The sequence below is a fragment of the Varanus komodoensis genome, unplaced genomic scaffold, assembly GCF_004798865.1.
Source record: "Varanus komodoensis strain SLA01 unplaced genomic scaffold, ASM479886v1 scaffold20_1, whole genome shotgun sequence".
NCBI classification, from domain to species: Eukaryota; Metazoa; Chordata; class Lepidosauria; order Squamata; family Varanidae; genus Varanus; species Varanus komodoensis.
This window is the reverse complement of record NW_025335587.1, coordinates 11,361,571-11,380,570: the sequence shown is the minus strand read 5'-3', so window position 1 is coordinate 11,380,570 and position 19,000 is coordinate 11,361,571. Positions and strand designations below refer to the sequence as shown.

Here is a 19,000-nt window from a genome sequence, read left to right as displayed (position 1 = left end):
TTAGAAGATGCGTAGTCCCAGATTTGCAAGTAACGGGCTATATTTTCTTGAGTGAGCTGTTTTCACTTCCATGCATAGAGTGGTTTCCCCCAACCAGATGCTGTCCAGATGTTTTGGCGACATCAAGGTATGTGAGGGAGTGTCATACGGAGGTGGGTAGACATCTGTTTTCCCACCTCTGTCATGACCCACCTCTGCGAGGCACCCCCTCACATACGTGTATGTCACTAGCAGGTCCCCTCTGAGTCTCCTCTTCTCCAGGCAGAAGAGACCCAGTTCCCTCAGTCTCGCCTCATACAGCATCCCCTGCAAACCGGCCACCCACCCTGTGGCCCTGCGCTGCACTGGCTCCAACCTGGCTATACCCTTCCTGTAATGAGGGGCCCAGAACTGAGCACAATACTCCAGTTGCGGGTGCACCAGAGTCATATAGCGTGGTAGTAATACCTCTCTCGATCTCGAAGCCACACTTCTGGCTATGCAACCAAGGGTGGCGTTCACCCTCTTGGCCACCGCATCACACGGCTGGCTCATGTTCAGCCTGCAGTCAACCCGCACCCTGAGGTCCCTTTCACAAGTGCTGCTCTCCAACCGCTTGCCCCCTAACCTGTACTTATGACAGCTATTCCTATGCCCCAAGTGCAAGACCTTGCACTTACCCACATTGAACACCATCCTGTTGACTCCTGCCCACTTCCATAGCCTGTCCAGATCCTCTTGGATCTGGAGCACCTGCTTCTCAGTTGTGGCCACGGCCCCCATTTTAGTATCATCTGCGAATTTGATCAGCGGACTTGTCCCACTTCTTGCACAGGGATAATCTGTCTCCGGGAAGACACCCTCCATTGGGTCCAGTTTGTGCTTCTGGCTTTGGACTGTCCTCCCTGGCTCCTAGTCTCTTCCTCTGCTTCCTGGCTCCCGGCTCTCCCAGCGGCAGCCTCAATCACAAGCCCGGCACAGGCTAAAGGGAGACAGGTCCCTACCTGAAGTTGAAGCCAGGAGAGATGCTGCTGTCTTCGTTGTAAAGCCCGTGGAACTGGTACACCGGCATGCAGTGCCTCACTGGCCAGTCGAGGTCGCAGTTCCAGCTGATGGAGATGCCCAAGACGCCGCCCTGCCAGGAAGGGACGTACCTTTCCTTTCCACCAGGGCCTGGGAGGAGCCCTTGCCCCAGCTGGCCGGCCGATGTCACGCAGAGCAAAGGGTGTGACGCTCCGGGCTGGAGCACCAGCGATGCAGGGAGTGGGCCGGCCACCCACCCCCACACTGACTTCCCAGGGTGATCAGATCCTGAAGGGGCACAGAGGAAGAGGGGCTGGGGGACAGGAGGGTCAAGGGGGCAGGAGTCTAAGCTCCACCAGGGTCTCTGCCCACTGTTTCCCAGGCTGAGTTGCAACTTTGGAGGAGCAAAATCTCCACTCTGCTTGTGGGCAGAGAAATTCAAGAGCAGTGGAGAGACGGAGAAGGAGAAACTCTCCAACAATAGGGTTAAGGCAGGGCCTGGGTTCACACAACTCCCTGCACCATTTTTACCCTGGGAGCTGAATGTCAGCAGAGCCCTCAGTGCCAGGAAGTAAGTTTTAAGAGGGAATCTTTGAGGGGTTTAGAATGGAGAAACCTCCACTGAAGCTGGGAAAGCCTCAGACAGTCTGGGGAAAGGGTTAGGGGAAGGAGGGGCGGTCTTTTAGGGAATACGGGAGGGCTGGATTTTGCCCCAGGCAAGCAGGATTCGCCCCACTGGGCCAAGTTTCAGAGCTCTGCAGTAAATGGCCGGGGGAACTGTCCTGTGATTCGTTTCTGTTGCCATCACCTTCCGAGCAAGCATGGAAAACTTTTGGCCGGATTCTTCCACCACATATCCCAGTTGAAAGACGGGGCAAAGTGGATCTCTCACTTTGTGATAGGTGCAGTTTCTCAAGTAGTCCTTGGTGACTCGTTCAACAAGGTTGCGCCTGTGGAAGCAAGTGCCAGACTTGATTCCCTCTGTGCTGCTTGGTTTGCTTTCTTGCTTTTAGTTTGCTATGCAATTTTTGCTGATGCACTATTGCCCAAAACCGCACATGCGCACACAATGATGGGGTTCAGACAGCACAGTAAACCACACTCAGGCAGGGAGTATGGGCTTCATGGGTTGTTTTGGAAATGCAGGTTGCCCAGCTCTGAGCCCAGCTGTGAAAGCAAACCACGGATTTGCTTCAAGGGGTCTTTGTGGTTAACAAGCAGTGGCCTGTTAGCTTGGCTCAGACAAGCCAGATTTGCTCAGAGCCTTTTCTGTCTAACATGCACCGGATTGCAGGACTATTTTCCATCTAAACAAACCTACGATTGCATACTTGATTGGCAACAATCAGAGTAGAGTTGGGTTGTGGTAGAACCAGAGGAAGGAGGCGAATAAGGGAAGGCCCTCTGGAGTCTGCAGCTCTAAATGCATGGATCGGGGAATAAGCACCATTGCATTCCATGGAATTTACTCCTGAGGAAACATATAGGCTGGGGCTGTGGTATTGGGAAGTTGCAGTTGGAGGGAAACTTATTAGGCCCCTCTAGCCTGATCCTCTAACTGAAGTTTCTCCAACCAGTGCGGCTGAAATGCTTCTGCTTTCAAGAAGTTTCTCCTACTGTGGAGCCGGGCTCTGCACTGCTGCAAAGAACTGTCCATTAATTCTAGGAGAGAGGGGCCGAGAAGAAGCCCTGGACCTTGTCAGGGTCCACGGCAGGAGTTGAGGGGGGCACCGGGACCTGGGCAGTGGGGCCTGAGGCAGGCAGAGCCCGTCCAGAGTCCAGGGTGGAAGCAGAGTTGTGCTCAAGAAACAGGCCGATGTCAGGAACCAGCCAGTGTCAGGAACCAGCTCAGGAGCGGCAAAAGTAAGCCAGCAAGGTGAAATCGGAGCCAAGTCAGGCAAGGTGCCACTGAAACACACTATGGCTAACAAGAGGACCCTTGTTGCTGAGAGGTAAGAGCTCACTCAGATGTAGCCATTCCCAGTGCTCCCAGCTGGGGCTCCTGGGATGGCTGGAACCCCTCCCGGCCCCCAGGTCCTGGCTTCATCCAACGGTGCAGCAGCTGTTCCGTTTCTGGCCACCAGATGGCGCCCCACAGCTGCCTGCATCCTGCCAGCCCTCTTGGCAACTTTGCACCAAAATGTAGCTGAGAAGCATATTCAGTTTGCTCTTGCTAAACCACACGTGTGCCCTTCACTCCTATCTTTGAAGGCCCAGACAGTGCCAGTCACGGCCAAGTCAGAAAAACAGCCCTATGTTAGACAAAGATTAGGTGGAACAAGCAGATGGTAGGCCGTGTGGCTTGCTGCTTGGCTGTTTGGATTGTACGCCCCTAGGGGACAGAAAGATATAACTGACTGTGAACAGTGGGGTGGGCGGAAGCCCTTTTGTGGCATGAGGCAGGGTTTTCACCCCAGCCGCAGCTGGCTTTCTGCAAAAAGTCTCTTGGACCAAGAGCTGCTGGTGTCTGTTTTTTCTGCATCTCCCCCGAGACTATTTGGGATTGAGGATCAGGCCTCTCCGGCGATGAGCAAGCGAGCGAATATTTTCATAACAGTAGGAGGGATGGCAAGAACTGCAAAAGGCAGCAAATGGGGAGAAGATTTTGGGCCAAGGGGGGCAGCTTCTGTGTGCTTCTCTGGTCCCCCAGAGTCGTCTTCAGATGGCCTGGGAAAAGGACCCCTTGACTGTTTGCTCGACTGCCCCACTGTAAGTGGAATGGACAGTCCAGAAGAGGAAAAAGAACAGGAAAGGAATTCAGGGGGAATGGAACACTCCGGTTTTTAAAAAAGGAAAAATTTGCCCTGGAAATTTGGCCGCTGTTACAACGCCTTGCCTCTGAAATTTGGCAGCAAACCCTAGTTGAGCTTTTAAAGGACAAATGTAGCTGATTTTTGAGCTATCTTTGTCAAAGGTGAGCTTCCTGTCGGATTGCTACCTGCAGTGGGAGTGGTATCCAGGCCACCCAACTGGCAAACTGGACAGTTTACAATCATAAAACCCAATAAAGAATGTCGACAGAAACCTACATAAATAAATATGAACTAGAGTAAACAATAAACTTATCAAAGTATAGTATTAAACATGAAAACATTTTAAAATATTAAAGTGTTGAGGCACCAATAGGAAAATGAGTAACAGATAAAGAGCATGTTTCTAGGCAGGTTTAAACAGAGCCCCCCCACACACACACACATACCCCCAAACAATTCCAAACATGCCCCAGGTGACTCTGCCTGGGGCATGCTGGGAGACCTTTTATCCACCTAAACCCAGATAGGATGGCACCTTAAACTTTAAATGGCTGTGTAAAGACGACAGCCTTAACCAAGCATGCAGTGAAGGTGCAAGACGAATCTCCCTGGGAATGAAGCTGCACAAAGCGGGGGCTACCACCAGAAAGCCCCCTCCCTTGACAAGCAGCTGTCCCCTTGTTCCCTCCTGTTGTCGCTGTGGGCCTGCCTGCCCTCTGCAGGGTCTGAAGGGGGTGGGCAGAATCGTGCCCCACCCTCTAAAAAAGTTGCCCACCCCTGAAAAAGAAGGCCAGAATGTGAGTGTTTCACTGGAACAAGGATCTCTTTTCTCACCTGTTCACCTTGAACTTGGGGAAAGTAATGCTGTTCTTGATAAATAAGGTGAAGTTTTCGGCTGCCAGAAGCAGTGGTGGGCTGCAAGAGACAGATGTTGGTGTCTGGGTGCCAAAATAACTGTGTCTCCAGGAAAAGGGGTGTCTTTCTCACCAAGATTCAGTGGTATTAGAATTTCTATGGAGGTTGCCATTGTGCACTTACTTAAAACCTTCATGGCCTCCTGCTTTTAGTGAAAATCATTCCCAGAGCAGTTCACAGACTAGCATGACTGCCTGCTGTCAGGCATACAATCAGACTTTGAGGCATGGCATGCAAGGTAGAAGGGGTGGGGAGGGTAGAAGAAAAACACAGGTTCTGGTTGTACTTCTGACAATGACCTTCTGGAAGGGAATGTCTCCAGGGATCGTGTCGGAATGGCTGCCGCTAGTTGAAGGAAGGACATTCTCAGCAGAACTGTCTGGCTTTTCCTGCGGATCCAGGGCCTGGGCTCATAGGGCAGATATGCACAGAGGTGCCCTTGATGATTTACCAATGGTCTAAAGTCTGTGTGTGTGAGTCCACAGAAGACCCTGTCTCCAGAGGATGCCCCTCACTGTAAAAAGGGATGCAAGAACTGGAGAGCCACGGGGATTTGATCCTGGAAAAGGACCCGAGGCAGAAAGATGCAAGAGAGGGACAGTGGGAGGTGACTCTGGGGAGATCGTATGGGGCAGGGACCATCCAAGCCTCTGTAATGGGACAGCAGAGTGGTGGGGCAGGTGGCTACCCCAAGGTCTGGGCCCCGTCCCTAGAGAGACACCCGAGCATCACCTCTGAGCGCAACCCTGCCCCGTGGGCTCCTCTCCCTGCACTCCTGCCCCTCGCACGGCCCCTCCTCAGGCTGCTGTGCCAAGGGGGCTGCCACAGTGGCCAGGGCCTGTCTAAGACCCGAAGCCCTGCACTTTCCCCTCCCACCCTCTGCCCCCAAAAGACTGTTCCGCCAACCCAGGCCTGGATCCCGCAGTGATTTCCCCGTTGCCATTCTGAGGCCCAAGCCGGGGAGAGAGAAAACTCAGAGGATGGAGGCCCTCCTTGGCACCCCGACGAGGTTGAGTTTCCCACTAAAGGTGGGAAGGACCCCTGTCGGCCTGAAACTGTGCCAGACTGAATAGCTAGAACCCAACCCATCTGGGAACAATGAGGACTAGTGTCATTAGGATCAGAAAACAGAGGCCTCACTGCTTACTTAGGGACGTGGTCATCGATCTCCACCGGACACCAGCCAAAGATCTCACAGGTCCTCTCCGTGCGGCTGAAGTTCACACATTTTCCTGTCATGATGCCTGAAGGAGGACACAGCCAGAGAGCGGAGGAGGATATCCCAGGGACTCCTCAGACTCCAACCTTTCCCAAATTCAGCTGCCCTCCAGAGGCGTGGGGCAGTGGCACCCGTAACGCCAGTGGTGCCTCCACGGTGGCCCCCTCCTGGCCAGAGTCATTTTGGGGAGAAAAGCAGGGTACTTCATGTGGAGTGGGCATGACACGGCCCCTAAAATGGACCCCACTCCTGGCAAGTCCAGGGTCTACAACTGAGGCCTGCGCACTGTCCAAGCAGGGCTGTGTCAGCTGCAGGCGCAGCGCCAGGGGGCGCTTTCCCAGGCCGTGGGGCAACTGGCATGGAGTGCATCAGGTTTGGCTGGAGGCCTTTTGGGGCTTCCCATTGTCCGGGATGGGCAAGGCCTCCCTCCAAGCCCCCCAATAACACCAACCCCCACAGGATGCAGCTGTGATGTACGTGCATCAAGGGGATGGACGAGTGGCTTAAAAAGCCACGCATTTGTCAAGAAAGCCTCTTGGCCACACGCTCTTGCTCACCTTGGCCCTGGCGAAGGAACTTCCCTGCAGTGCACATTCTGTCTTCCTCACACTTCCCTGCCTCAGGATGCTGAGACAAGAAAGAAAGAAGGACAACAGGCTGTCATTCAGCCACCGACGCGCAGATTTATTTAATTAATGTGGTTAATGCTGCTTAACTAATGCTGCTTAGCTAATCTGCACACTCGATAATTTGCCTTCTCGCTGTTTCTATTAACATTTCACAGGTACAAGCATACCAAAAAAAGGTCTGCATGGATGTGTGAGGTTTTGCATTTAAGGAATAGTCTTTTTGGAAAAGCTCCATTATTGTTCCTACCTTTCTATGGGGACTGCACCTTTTCAACAGAATCAGTGGGAGCAGTGGGGTGGGGGCATATTTCTACTGATGGCCATGAGATGCTATTTTGACAGCCAGAGTCCCTCCTCCAAAATCAGAAACATGCTCCAAGCTCAAAGATTCCTCCCGTTTGCCTTTGCAAGTGGAGTGGCTCCGAGGCCCAAAATCCACCCCTGGAACCAGCGGTGGGAGGAGGGAGGGTCCACAGGGTAAAACGCAAGTCTCTCTTCTCCAGAAAAGACACAGGTGGCTGAAATCAGCCCAAGGGCCCAATCCAACACACGCAAGCCCAAAATGTCTCTCTGGGCATTTCCTCTACATGACCTCTAAGCTGTGGAGGGGGATGGAAGGGGCATAGAGTCCATTTTAAGTACGACATAAACTATCAGCCCCAACTTCCTCCTTTCCTCTGGCACACCTTTTGAGTCTCTCTGGGATGACTTCAGACCTTAGAAAGGCAGAAAACAGGGCCTTTGACAAAGTGCCCCATGATATCCTGCTTGAGAAATTGAGGGGTTTTGGGATAGACCAATGCACTGTCTGGTGGATTAGGGCATGGTTGACGGACCGAAAGCAGAGGGTAACCATTAGTGGGGAATTGTCAGGATGGTGGCCAGTGACAAGCGGGGTCCCCCAGGGCTCTGTCCTGGGGCCAATCCTGTTCAATCTTTTCATCAATGACATGGAAGGAGGAGTGAACAGTCTGCTGATCAGATTTGCAGACGATACTAAAACCAGGGCAGTGGCCATAACTGAGCAGCAGGTACCCCAGATCCAAAAGGATCCAGACAGACTATGGAAGTGGAAAGGAGACAACAGGAAGGCGTTGAAACCCCATCGGTGAGGATGTTCAAGGACAGGCTGGACATGCACATGGGAGGCATGTCATGAGTGGAGCCGGCTGGAGTTGGGGGTCAGACTAGATGCCCCAGGAGACCCCTTTTGACTCACTCTGTTTCTATTTCTGCACCAGCTGTGAGGGGGGTGGGCCAGGAACTCCATGTTCAGAGTCCCACTTGCACAGTCAGAATGTCTCATAGCTGGAACTCCAAATAATTCTATTCCCTATCCCGATATTCCCCCACATGATTGTTCGTGGTGCCATTTGTAGAGTGGGAGAAGCAGAAAAGTGATCTTTGCCTGCATTTTCTTCCACCTGTAATAAGATTTCCACAATCCTTTAAGTGTGGAGGGTTATGGGTCACCAGACAGAGCATTAGCTGCATTATAGTTATATTGCATTATGCTTACATATCTCCCTACATATTTTGAAATATATTTAATAATATGCCATTATTAAAATACAAGGCTGACTGCCAAGGAAACAGGGATCATCTCTTGCAAGTCTGGGACAGTTGGACTGGCCATGCAAACGAGGAGGAACTGCAGGGAAAGGACGCACCACGGAGCGGTGGCCCTCAGGGCTGCAGCCGGTCCCCTGCACCCTGCTCCAACGTACTCCATTCCCACCCCCTCTGCCCCCAAATGATTGCCCCCTTCCTCAAATTATAGGGCACCCTTGGTGCTTATGGAACTGTTTTTGAGGAGACCACCCTCTTCTCAGGGTTTTGAGGTTGGAAGGACCAAGTCTTAGGAGGGCCATCTGCTGTGAGGAGCCTAAGCTGGACAAGATGCTGGTCGTCCAGCTGTGGGGCACTGCCCCCCACCTGGCTCTGGCCTTTTTGTGAGGATGCGGTGCAGCTGCCAGGAGCTTCTCCAGAAAGGGAGCTGCCTCTCCAGCTGCGGGAAGGGCTGTGTTGGACCACCCCAAACTTGATGGCGGGCCCTGTGCTCTAGGATCCTGGACGAGAAGACCAGCAAGAACCTGGACACAGATCTAGAGGTGCCCTCGGAGGAGGCGCCAGGCCCAGCCCCCCATGCAGAGTTAGAGACCCCCAAGGCTTTGGCTCCAGAGATTGGGCAGGCGGAGACACGAGGCCCTCAAAGCTGCGCACTGCACAGGGAAGGGCCCCCTGCCTGCCCGGGAGGGGGGGCAGGAAAGGCTCGGCCTGATTTCACACCATGTGGGCACATGGCTGCGAAGAGCTCTCCTCGGTGCTACAGCCTCTTCCCTGCTGTGCCATGTTCAGCCCTTGAAAACAGAGCGTGGCACAAACGCTCAGCCCTGAAGCTCCCAGGGTGACGCTTCGCTTGTCACTGCCTCTCCGCCTGGCCTACTTCACAGGGCTGTGGCGGTATGGATAAAATAGAAACATAGAAACAGAGTGAGTCAGAAGGGGCCTCCTGGGCCATCTAGTCTGACCCCCAAGTCTAGCCAGCTCCACTCATGACCTGCCTATCATGTGCATGTCCTTAAACACTCTCACCGTTCAGACTTCAGCCACCTCCCATGGAAGCCAATTCCATGCCCTAGGGAACCAAACCATCAGCAAGTACTTCCTGGCATCTACCCTAAAACTCAGTTCCCTGAGCTTTGCTCCATTGGAACAGGTCCTGCCCTCCACTGCAGAGGGAAAAAGGTCGTGCTCCACCTCTGCGGGGCACCCCCCTCACATACCTGCATGTCGCCAACACATCCCCTCTGAGCCTCCTCCAGGCTGAAGAGACCCAGTTCCCTCAGTCTCGCCTCATACCCCATCCCCTGCAAACCGGCCACCAACCTTGTGGCCCTGCGCTGCACTGACTCCAACCTGGCTATATCCTTCCTGTAACGAGGGGCCCAAAACTGAGCACAATACTCCAGTTGTGGGCGCACCAGAGTCGTATGGAGTGGTAGTAATACCTCTCTCGATCTAGAAGCCACACTTCTGGCTATGCAACTGAGGGTGGCGGTTGCCCTCTTGACCACCGCATCCCACTGCTGGCTCATGTTCAGCCTGCAGTCAACCAGCACCCCGAGGTCCCTTTCACAGGTGCTGCTCTCCAGCCACTTGTCCCCTGACCTGTACTTATGACACCCATTCCTATGCCCCAAGTGCAAGACCTTACACTTATCCACATTGAACGCCATCCTGTTGTCTCCTGCCCACTTCCATAGTCTGTCCAGATCCTTTTGGATCTGGAGTACCTGCTCCTCAGTTGTGGCCACTGCTCCAGTTTGAGTATCGTCTGCAAATTTGATCAGCAGACTGTTCACCCCTTCTTCCATGTCGTTAATGAAAAGATTAAACAAGATCGGCCCCAGGACAGAGCCCTGGGGGATCCCGCTTGTCACTGCCCGCCATCCCGACGATTCCCCGCTAATGGCTACCTTCTGCTTTCGGTCAGTCAACCATGCCCTAATCCACCAGACAGTGCTTTGGTGTATCCCGAAACTCCTCAGTTTCTCTACCAGGATATCATGGGGCACTTTGTCAAAGGCCTTGCTGAAATCCAGGTAAACCATATCCACTGCATCCCCTCCATCTAGCCATCTCGAAAACTTGTCATAGAATCCCACAAGGTTTGTCTGGCAGGACCTGTTTTTGTGGAAGCCATGTTGTATGGCTGCCAGCCTCCCTTCCCTATCTAGCATCGCTAGATCTCTCTCTGAGGCTTTCCATTGTTTTTCCTACAATGGACGTAAGGCTAACCGGTCTATAATTCCCCATGTCCTTTCTAATACCCTTTTTGAAAATTGGGACCACTGACGCCACCCTCCAGTCCTCTGGAACTTCACCCGTTCTCCACGAGGCCTCAAAAATGGAGGCCAGCGGGCGTGAGAGAGCCCCTGCCAACTCTCTAAGTACTCTCCGGTGTAACCCATCAGGGCCTGGCGCCTTTGTAATGTCCAATGCCCTGAGGAGCCCCTCGACTTCAAGGGGGGTGACTCTAATCTGTGCCCCTAAGTCCCCGGCCTCATCGAATCCCCCATGCAGATCTCCCCCATCCTGGTTTGTAAGTCACCTTGAGTTCTGCTTCAATGGAAAAAGGGGGGACATAAAGGCAAAATCATAATCATCACTATAATGTTATTATAATATAATATCATTATATTATTATTATTATTATTATTATTATTATTATTATGATCAGGTAAGGGTTTCTTAGCAGCCTGACAAGAGGTGGGATAGAAATGCCATGGGATATTTATTTTATATTTATTCAATAGTTATTTATGTATTATTTATTGTTTATTATTAATTGTTTACTATTCATTTTACATTTATTAAAAGTGTTTATATTCTGTGCTTTCCTAAAAGTCTCAGGATGGTAATACGATAAAGCCATAAAAGCACAACATTAAACATCAACTAGCGACAATAAAACCCATGTTTAAAATATCAAAACTTAAAATATTGGGCAATATAAAGGTTTTAGTTTTGGCACCAAAATGAATAAAGTGTTGGCACCAGGCACACCTGTCTGGGGAGTGTGTTCCACATCCGGGGTGCCACCGCTGGGAAGGCCTTTCTCCAGGTAGCCACTCTCCCGATCTCCAATCCCACCATTTTTTTTCTTACAAAGAACTCAAGGCACCTAACAAAATTCTCCTCCTCCTGCACTCAATCTTATCCTCACAACAACAACCCTGTGAGGTAGCCTGGGGTGAGAGTCTGGGACTGGCCCAAAGTCACCCAGCTGGCCCCATGGCCAAGCAGGGACTCGAACCCGGATCACCAGAATCCCAGTCATGCGCTCTTCCCCCCCACCCCCACACACACACACGCAGTCTATATAATAATAATTATAGTGAAGGTAGAGATGAATTAGAAAGAAAACAGGGGCGCATTACCTCTGGGCATGTTTCCTGTTTCTGGTCACGGGTGACGATGAAGTTGGTCATCACCACGAAGGAGCTGTCCCCCTGGGGAAGGAGACCGGTGTTACTTGCCGCAGCCACGCAACAGGGGCCAGAAACGTTGGCCGAGCCACCCTAACCCCCAGGCACCTGCCAGCAGCCCCAGGCCTGCCTCCTGCCCCCCCCCCCCCCACCAAGCAGGGGCCAGGAAAAGCTTCCCTGCAGGCATAAGATGCCTCTCTCTCTGGAAGCAGGGCCTGAGGAGGGAAGCGGGCAGGTGCCTGCAGGCTGGATGGAAAGCCTCGGGCCATGAGAGCCAGTCCTGGCTGGCACATGGCCCCATTCCAACCCTCCAGGGTCCCCAGGTGGCCACGCCCCTTCTTCTGGCTCCACCCCCTTCCGCCATCAACCCCGGCCCCCCTGCACACTCCACCGGGCTTCAGTCCCTCTCCGCAAGCACCAGATTCCCCTGGCTTTGCTCCCGATCCACCTTCTAAAAGGCTTCTTAGTTCTTGGCTTGACGAGCTTCAAGCTACGGGCATCCATGTTATTGTGGGGAATCGCTCTTTTCTGTCAGCCCTGCAAAGGTCAGCCCCAAGAACGTCTCCAAAATGAAATCTAGCAGACAGGCAGAGAGGAGCCTGCACCTTTGCCAAGCGAGAAGTAAGGGCACATGGACTGAAATCCGTTCTTTCCGCATCATGCGGATTGCCAGGCACCTTCACTCCCTTCATTCGTTCATTGGCAAGACTGGAATGTTTTCCATTTCCCGAATTTGTGCTCACGCACCCTCATGCAAATTTGCACGTGCACGAATTTGACTTCAAATTCCCTCCAAATCTGCAGCACCCCACCCCACTCCGCAAAAGCATGTTTTCATCCTTGAGCAATAGGGGGAAAACTCATCTTCAGGCAGCTTTTAGCGTTTTTCATGTGTCTCAGACCAAATCTGTGCAAAATTCTGGAAAGTAAAAAAAGAGACTGCAAGTGTGAGCAAATCTGGAATGTGTGTGGCTTGGGAAAAGTGGGAGCACTGCGGAATCCATGGTGCAGATCTACAATGACCCGAACTGACTTGAATGCTATGTGGACGTCTCCACCATCAGTAGCCACACTCGTGTCTGTACAGAATCCAGCTTTTTATTTGCCCCAAGGAGAGAGAAGGGAGAAATCCCATGGGGGAACTCCCCCGTGGCTCTAAATTCCATACCTGTGGCGGGAAAACGTAATCTGCCACATCCCAGATGTAGGGACCCAAGTCACTGGAATTGGTCATGGTTAAACCTTTGAGCTTCACGGAGACGGAGCTTATAATGCTGTCTTTTGACTGGTAGCCCTTCTCATAAAGGAACACCCATCTAAGGGAAAAGGCAGGAGAAGAAAACCATGAACGCTTTTGGTGAGTAAAAATAGCTCTCCAGAAAGGAAAGGGCATTCTTGCCCATCAGCACGAACCAAAAAGAACAAGGACAGCGTGACCCAAACCCAACAGCCGGCCACCATGCCACCATTGCCAATTAGGACTCCATTGGAAGAAAGGAGGGCAACCCCCCGCAGCCCTTCAGACATGGCTCACTGAGGAGATTTGAACCCAGGTTCAGTCCCCACCCCACCTCACATCTGAAGTTCTTCCCATCCCATTTATGAAGAAATGCCCACTTTTGGTGAATTGCTTTTGTGGCTGGGGGCTGCCAAGTCATCTCCGACTTATGCTGACCCTGCGAAGGGAAGCCTCCAAAATGTCCCATCCTAGACAGCCCCCTTGTCAATTTCAGGCTGTGGCTTCCTTGGTGGAGACCATTCACCATTTACTCTCCCTCTTCTTCCTCTGCCTTTGACTTCCCCTGCCGTGATCGTCTTCTCCAAGAAGTCTGGCCTTCTCAGGATGTGGCCAAGATAGCACAGCGTCAGTCTTGCCATTTTTGCTTCCAGGGAGAACTTTGACATGATTTGATCTAAGACCCGCTTGATGGTCTTTCTGTTGGTCCTGCAAAACTGTTCTCCAGCATCGTGTTTTCCCCTTCCAGCCAGCTTTCCCACTGTCCAGCTTTCACACCCATGTACAGGGACCAGGAATAACAAACACTCCTCAAAACAGCCACATATCCTAGCCTCCAAGCACATCCTCCAAGGCCTTGAGGTGCCTCCTCGGTCAGGGGGGCTCAGGGAATGAGGGATTCCACTAGACGGGCCTGGATTAACCCTTCACAGAAAGCGTCCTTGCTTGAGTGTGGGACCAAGATGAGTCCGTGCTGAAAGCATCCACTCTGCATGCCAAAGTTCACGGGAATGAAACCCACAGCCGGGATGGGGGGCGGAAGCCAGATTTCTCTCCTTTTTTAGCCTGGCAGACTCAAGTAGACCTCTTCCTCCTGTCTTACATTTTCCTGCGAAAGAAATAGCTTTCTGCAGTTGGGCAGGACTGAATTAAGCCCTGCCACTTTGCTTGCAATCGTAGAGGCGAGTTACAGCGTTGGAAGAAAAAGAAGTTCAGGTCAGGGAAAGCCAATTTGAAGAGAATAGGTTGGCTTGCAGGCCACAAATGGCCTTTTGGAGAGCAGTGAAACTTGTTGCTGAAATACTTTGCATTTTTACTAAACATAACTGAGTTGCAACCTTGGGCAGGGGCTTTGCTCGGGAAGTGTAGCTCACATGGGAAATGGTCGGTGGGGCGCTGCTCTTCCGACCCCACTTGGTGGCCCTTCCCACAAGCTTTGTGCATCCCAAAGAGGCTGGGAAAAGCATGCAGGCTGACAGGTGGGCCACAGGGTTTGGCCCCAAGACGACACACACAGGTACATTTGCTTTCTCTCCCAGGATGCTGCGTGTGCATCACCAGCCCATGAGGACAAAGAAGTCTTCACATTTTGAAAATGACATTTGCACGTGTGCGTGAGCACCTGTTTTTCAGCCTCCTGTCTGAGTGCCGACTATGGCCAAGTAGTTTTAAGGCCCTCCAACTGCTTTACATCCTTTCTGGTTCTTTGCTTTGCAACCAGACTTGAACAGCTCTTCAGACAGAGAATGTCAGCCTCTGCCAGCTCTCTAAAACAGAGAACCACCCTTTAGACAGAAGGATACCTGATCCAACAGTGGCGAACACTTCAGCTATGCGATACCTGTGAAAGTTGGGGTGGGAGCGCAAGGCCAGGACTAATGGCGGGGGGATTTCTTTGGCTTTTGCTTTATTGCAGACTCCCCTAATTCAGTACTTTTGAACTCTTGCTGATGATCTCGGGGAGAAGCTATGGGATGTCAGAGCTTAATTTATGTATGGGAGGAAAATTAAGACATGCTTGACTTTCTGTCTGCATTTGGCTCCCAGTCTCTTGAGAGATGCCACATGCCAGTTCTGGAACAGCAGGAAATGTCTGAAAACATTTGCATTGAAGGAAATTCCCATGTTTACTTCATCCAGCCAAAGATGATTCCAGAAAAATGGTAAAGGGATTGAAGATCTGCACAGGCATTCCCATAAAATCCCACCCTGGATATGATTTCTGTGCATAGAACAGGAATCAAAATCCAAATAAATTGTTGTAAGCCGCCCCGAGGCTTCGGCGAATGGGGCGGCATAAAAATGTTTTAATAAATAAATAAATAAATAAATAAATAAATAAATAATGTGAGTTTTTAAAATTAGGCAAATGCAAAGATCACATACTATACAAGCAGTTAGAAAGTTAAGAGAAGATGCAGAAGGGTTAGGGACATTGAAACTGGGTACTGCTAGAAGATGGAATGGTTCTGAGTTTGCGTTTCCCAGCGCTTTCGGGACTAAGGAAGTAGCAGACCAAGTACTGAGTCTCCATTTTGGAAAATATTTAGCCCAGCTCTTCACTCAAAACTATCTCCATCCAGGATGGTCCAGCCAGGTCCTTTGGCTGGTAAGAAAAGGGAGCAGAAGTCATTTTGGCAAATTTATTTTAGCCAAGCCAAAAATAAATTAAGACATGTGTTTCTTTGTTGTTGTGTTGTTTTTAAGAACAGGTGGTGTCATCCAAGGCCAAATGCTGCTGGCCTCAAATCAACCAATCAAAACACTAGTTCATTGGCTCACAATCCATCAATCAAAATACCAGTCCACTGGCCCACAATCAATCAATTAACCAATCAAAGTATCAGTCTACTGATGTTAGATCTGGCCCACAGTTAGAAGTTCTATCTGGCCACAATCACTCAGTGAAAATAACAAACCATCAGCCCACAATTAGTCAATCGATCAATCAATCAAAATACCAGTCCATCAGTTCACAATCAATCAATTAACCAATCAATCAACACATCAGTCCACTGATAATATATCTGGCCCACAATTAGGACTGGCTCGAATTAATCCATCCATCCGTCTGTCCATTTGCTCACAGTCAATCAACATATCAGTCCTTTTCCCTTCATTCGAACTCATTTTTCCCCATGGAGCCCTAAAAACCCAAGACAGGTCCTGCTGGACCAGACCCAATGGACCTTATCCAGAAGTCCTGTTTCCCCAGAGCAGCCAGCAAATGTTCTTTGAGAAGCCCACAAACAGGACCTTAAAGAAGGTGCACTCATGCTATTCGGAGGCATACCTGCTTCTGAATACAAAGGTGAATTGGGACAGGTGCATACCAATTGACCATGCCATGGCCTGCCTCAGGTTTTGCTTGAGGTTGAGGCCCCATCGGTGAGGACAGGCTGGATGTGCACATGGTGAGCATGTCGTGAGCGGAGCCGGCTGGAGCCGGGGGTCAGACTAGATGGCCCAGGAGACCCCTTCTGACTCGCTCTGTTTCTGTGTTTTCTGGAGGTAATTCATTAGAGGCTGGGTGGGCACCTGGGGAAGATGGGCAGCTATGGCATTCTGCATGATAGACCTTGCACTGAAATCTGTCAATTAGGCAAGACTGAACTAGAGCAGGGTCTGGACTAGATGACCTCGTCCTGACTCTGTAATTCCGATTCCCAGACCCTTCATTCTTTCCTTACTTTTTAAGCCACCTGACAGGGAGCCCACTGAGCGCTGTGTGAAGACATGAGTTCTTGTTGGATCAAGTTCCCTTTAGTTTCTTGGAAAAGAGCTGAACACATCTAGGTTATTAGAGCAAGAAAGGCACAGAGAGCCAGAGAGAGAGGAAGGAAAAAGAAATGAAAAGGACAGAGAGCACCTGAAATGGTGAGGAGGAAGGATAGAAACACCTTTCTATGCATTTCCACTCTGAAGCAACACCTACGTAAGCGTGCAGAAGAAGGCCCCTTCCATCCAATGGGCCGCAGGGTTGTGTGAGGCAACTAATGGGAGATGAAGAGGGTGCCTGTGATTTGGGTCCTTCCAGTTCTGGTGCCAACTTTCTGTGGTTCAAGTCCATCTGGTATACAGACCAGAATTTGCACATCTTTCTTAACTGCTAATGAAATTTGTGCAGATCGGCACCCCTGAAAAATATGCACGTCTGTGTGATTTTTGCAAAGTGGCCAATTTGCACAAATTATGCTTGAGGCAAATGGGCCGATTCTGCACTAGTGGGCAATTTTGCATAAAGTGGACTGGAGCCATGGGTTTTCAGAGGTGTCTTGGGGCACATTTCATTAGCAGTTAAACTTGCAGAGCTGTAACCAATCTCAGAGTGGACCTATGCGAGTCTTTTTTTGAAAAAACCATATAGAAACATAGGAACATAGAAACAGAGCGAGTCAGAAGGGGTCTCTCAGGCCATCTAGTCTGACCCCCGGCTCCAGCCGGCTCCACTCACAACATGCCTGCCATGTGCATGTCTAGCCTATCTTTGATCTTCGGTCTCTTTCCTATCCCACCAACATTACACACACACCCCTAAGCAACATCTGCATATTTCCGCTTGAGAAAGCCCTTCCTCTTATGAAGTGAAATTTAGTTTCCCCAGCAACACTTATAATTTGCAGATCTGTCAGATAATACACATTATTATTGTTATTGTTATTAAATTATTATTATTAATAATAATATAGGCCATATTGAAATAAATGTTAACCCCCCAAGAGTCCCCTCCCTGCAGCTCATACGTTCTTCAAACTCTCTTCAGATCAGCCAGAATTTGTGCATTGAAAAGGAAATTTGTGTAAAATCTGAAAAAGCACATGGATCTAATATGATCTGGGTAAACTCAGCTGATCTGAAGAGGGCAAGGTTCCTGCAAGATTTACAAATGCCAGCTTCTGCAGAATGTGCAACCCCCCCCCACCGCCCTGATTTGTACAAATATTTTAAACTTGCTAAAATTTTCTTAGTGTTTTAGAAGATGTATGAACTATAACCCATTTTAGAATTGGAAATCCACAGAAAACTCTGCTGAGCTGAGATGAACTGGATTTCCCATGGGTAGCACATCCCTTCTTGAATTTCCCACCAATTTCTTTCTTTCTTTATTATATTTCCACCCTCCCCATCTGCTCAACATCTCTTTATTTACCATAAGAACACAAGAAGAACCCTTCACATCGAATCCTCATTTAACTATGAAACCCCCTGGGTCACTTTGGGCCTGGCCAGCCTCACAGGGTTGTTGTGAGGATACTATTGGAGCAGGTCCATGCATTCTAGCGAGGCAAGATATAAATGCAGTAAGTAAATACCGGATTAAATCAATGCCAGAAATCAATCTTCCACTGCCCAGCAAGCCAGCACCAGGCAAGGCGCAGCGCAAGAACGAGTCCACCGGGCCGCTCTCTCGTTTTGACGGTCACTTACCCAATGATGTACATGAGGACCACCAGCTGGATGAGTCGGAAGGTCACCCCCACCTTCTTATTGTGCACCAGAACCATCCGCGGGGTGTCATATTGGAAGAGGAAGGAAGACGCCTTCTCCTTGAATTTGTGGCCCATCCCAGCTCCTCTTCTCCCCGAGGGCTGCAGGTCGAAGCTCCTGGCTGCGCCCCACAGCGCCTTCCTGCCCACAGAACACTTCGGCTCCCTCGGCTGTGACTCTTGTTTTCCCCTCTGGAGACTGTCGGGAGTCTTCTCTTTGGGTTTAGCAGTTAATTTTCATTTCCTTAGATGGTCTGGGGTGGGGATGGGCGTGTTTGTAGGAAATCCGGTGCAAACCACCAGCCCCAAAAAGCCGAATAGCTTGCTGGCCTCTCTACACCCAGCACAGGGTGAACTCATCCCCAGTCCTACACATTTGCCGAACATCATTCCACTTCCTGTATGCTGTAATTATTTACCCAAAGCTGATTTATGTTTGCTCTTTGGGTTTAAAAAATACACTGGGGGGAAAAGGTCCAATCATCCTCGTATGGTAAGTCATCAAGTTTTCAGCATTTGTAGTGCAGGGTTAAGAGCACATGACCTGTGCGACCAAAATCCTGTTATAGTCGTTAAAAAGGTAAGTTCTTTCTGTCCCAAAATAGGCATTGAAATTTTATGTCCCAACATGCAAAAAAAAAAAAAAAAAAATTAAAATGTTGTTATTGCATTACATGGATGTCCCACCTTTTTTTTTGCACCCTTAGAAAAAGACAAACTTAGAAAAGAAAGAAACCGCTTTGTTGTTTTTGCTAAAGCTGAGCTTCC

At 50.4% G+C, this 19,000-nt stretch overlaps 1 protein-coding gene across 3 annotated transcripts in view; it reads right to left on the bottom strand.

Annotated features, from left to right (window-relative positions):
- The window catches only part of P2RX1 (purinergic receptor P2X 1), a 30,329-nt gene extending 11,925 nt beyond the window's left edge, over positions 1-18,404 (bottom strand). For 2 of the 3 annotated variants that reach the window (XM_044430324.1, XM_044430325.1), the window contains exons 1-8: positions 18,174-18,404; positions 12,678-12,825; positions 11,462-11,533; positions 6,447-6,516; positions 5,818-5,914; positions 4,590-4,670; positions 1,811-1,952; positions 984-1,114 (exon numbers count right to left, since the gene is read on the bottom strand). In XM_044430324.1, the coding sequence (XP_044286259.1) occupies positions 984-1,114; positions 1,811-1,952; positions 4,590-4,670; positions 5,818-5,914; positions 6,447-6,516; positions 11,462-11,533; positions 12,678-12,825; positions 18,174-18,310 (878 nt within the window). In that variant the 5' untranslated portion in view covers positions 18,311-18,404. The remainder of the gene's footprint in view (positions 1-983; positions 1,115-1,810; positions 1,953-4,589; positions 4,671-5,817; positions 5,915-6,446; positions 6,517-11,461; positions 11,534-12,677; positions 12,826-18,173) is intronic. The other variant, XM_044430326.1, reaches the window with a different exon arrangement.
- Positions 18,405-19,000: the final 596 nt, after the last annotated feature.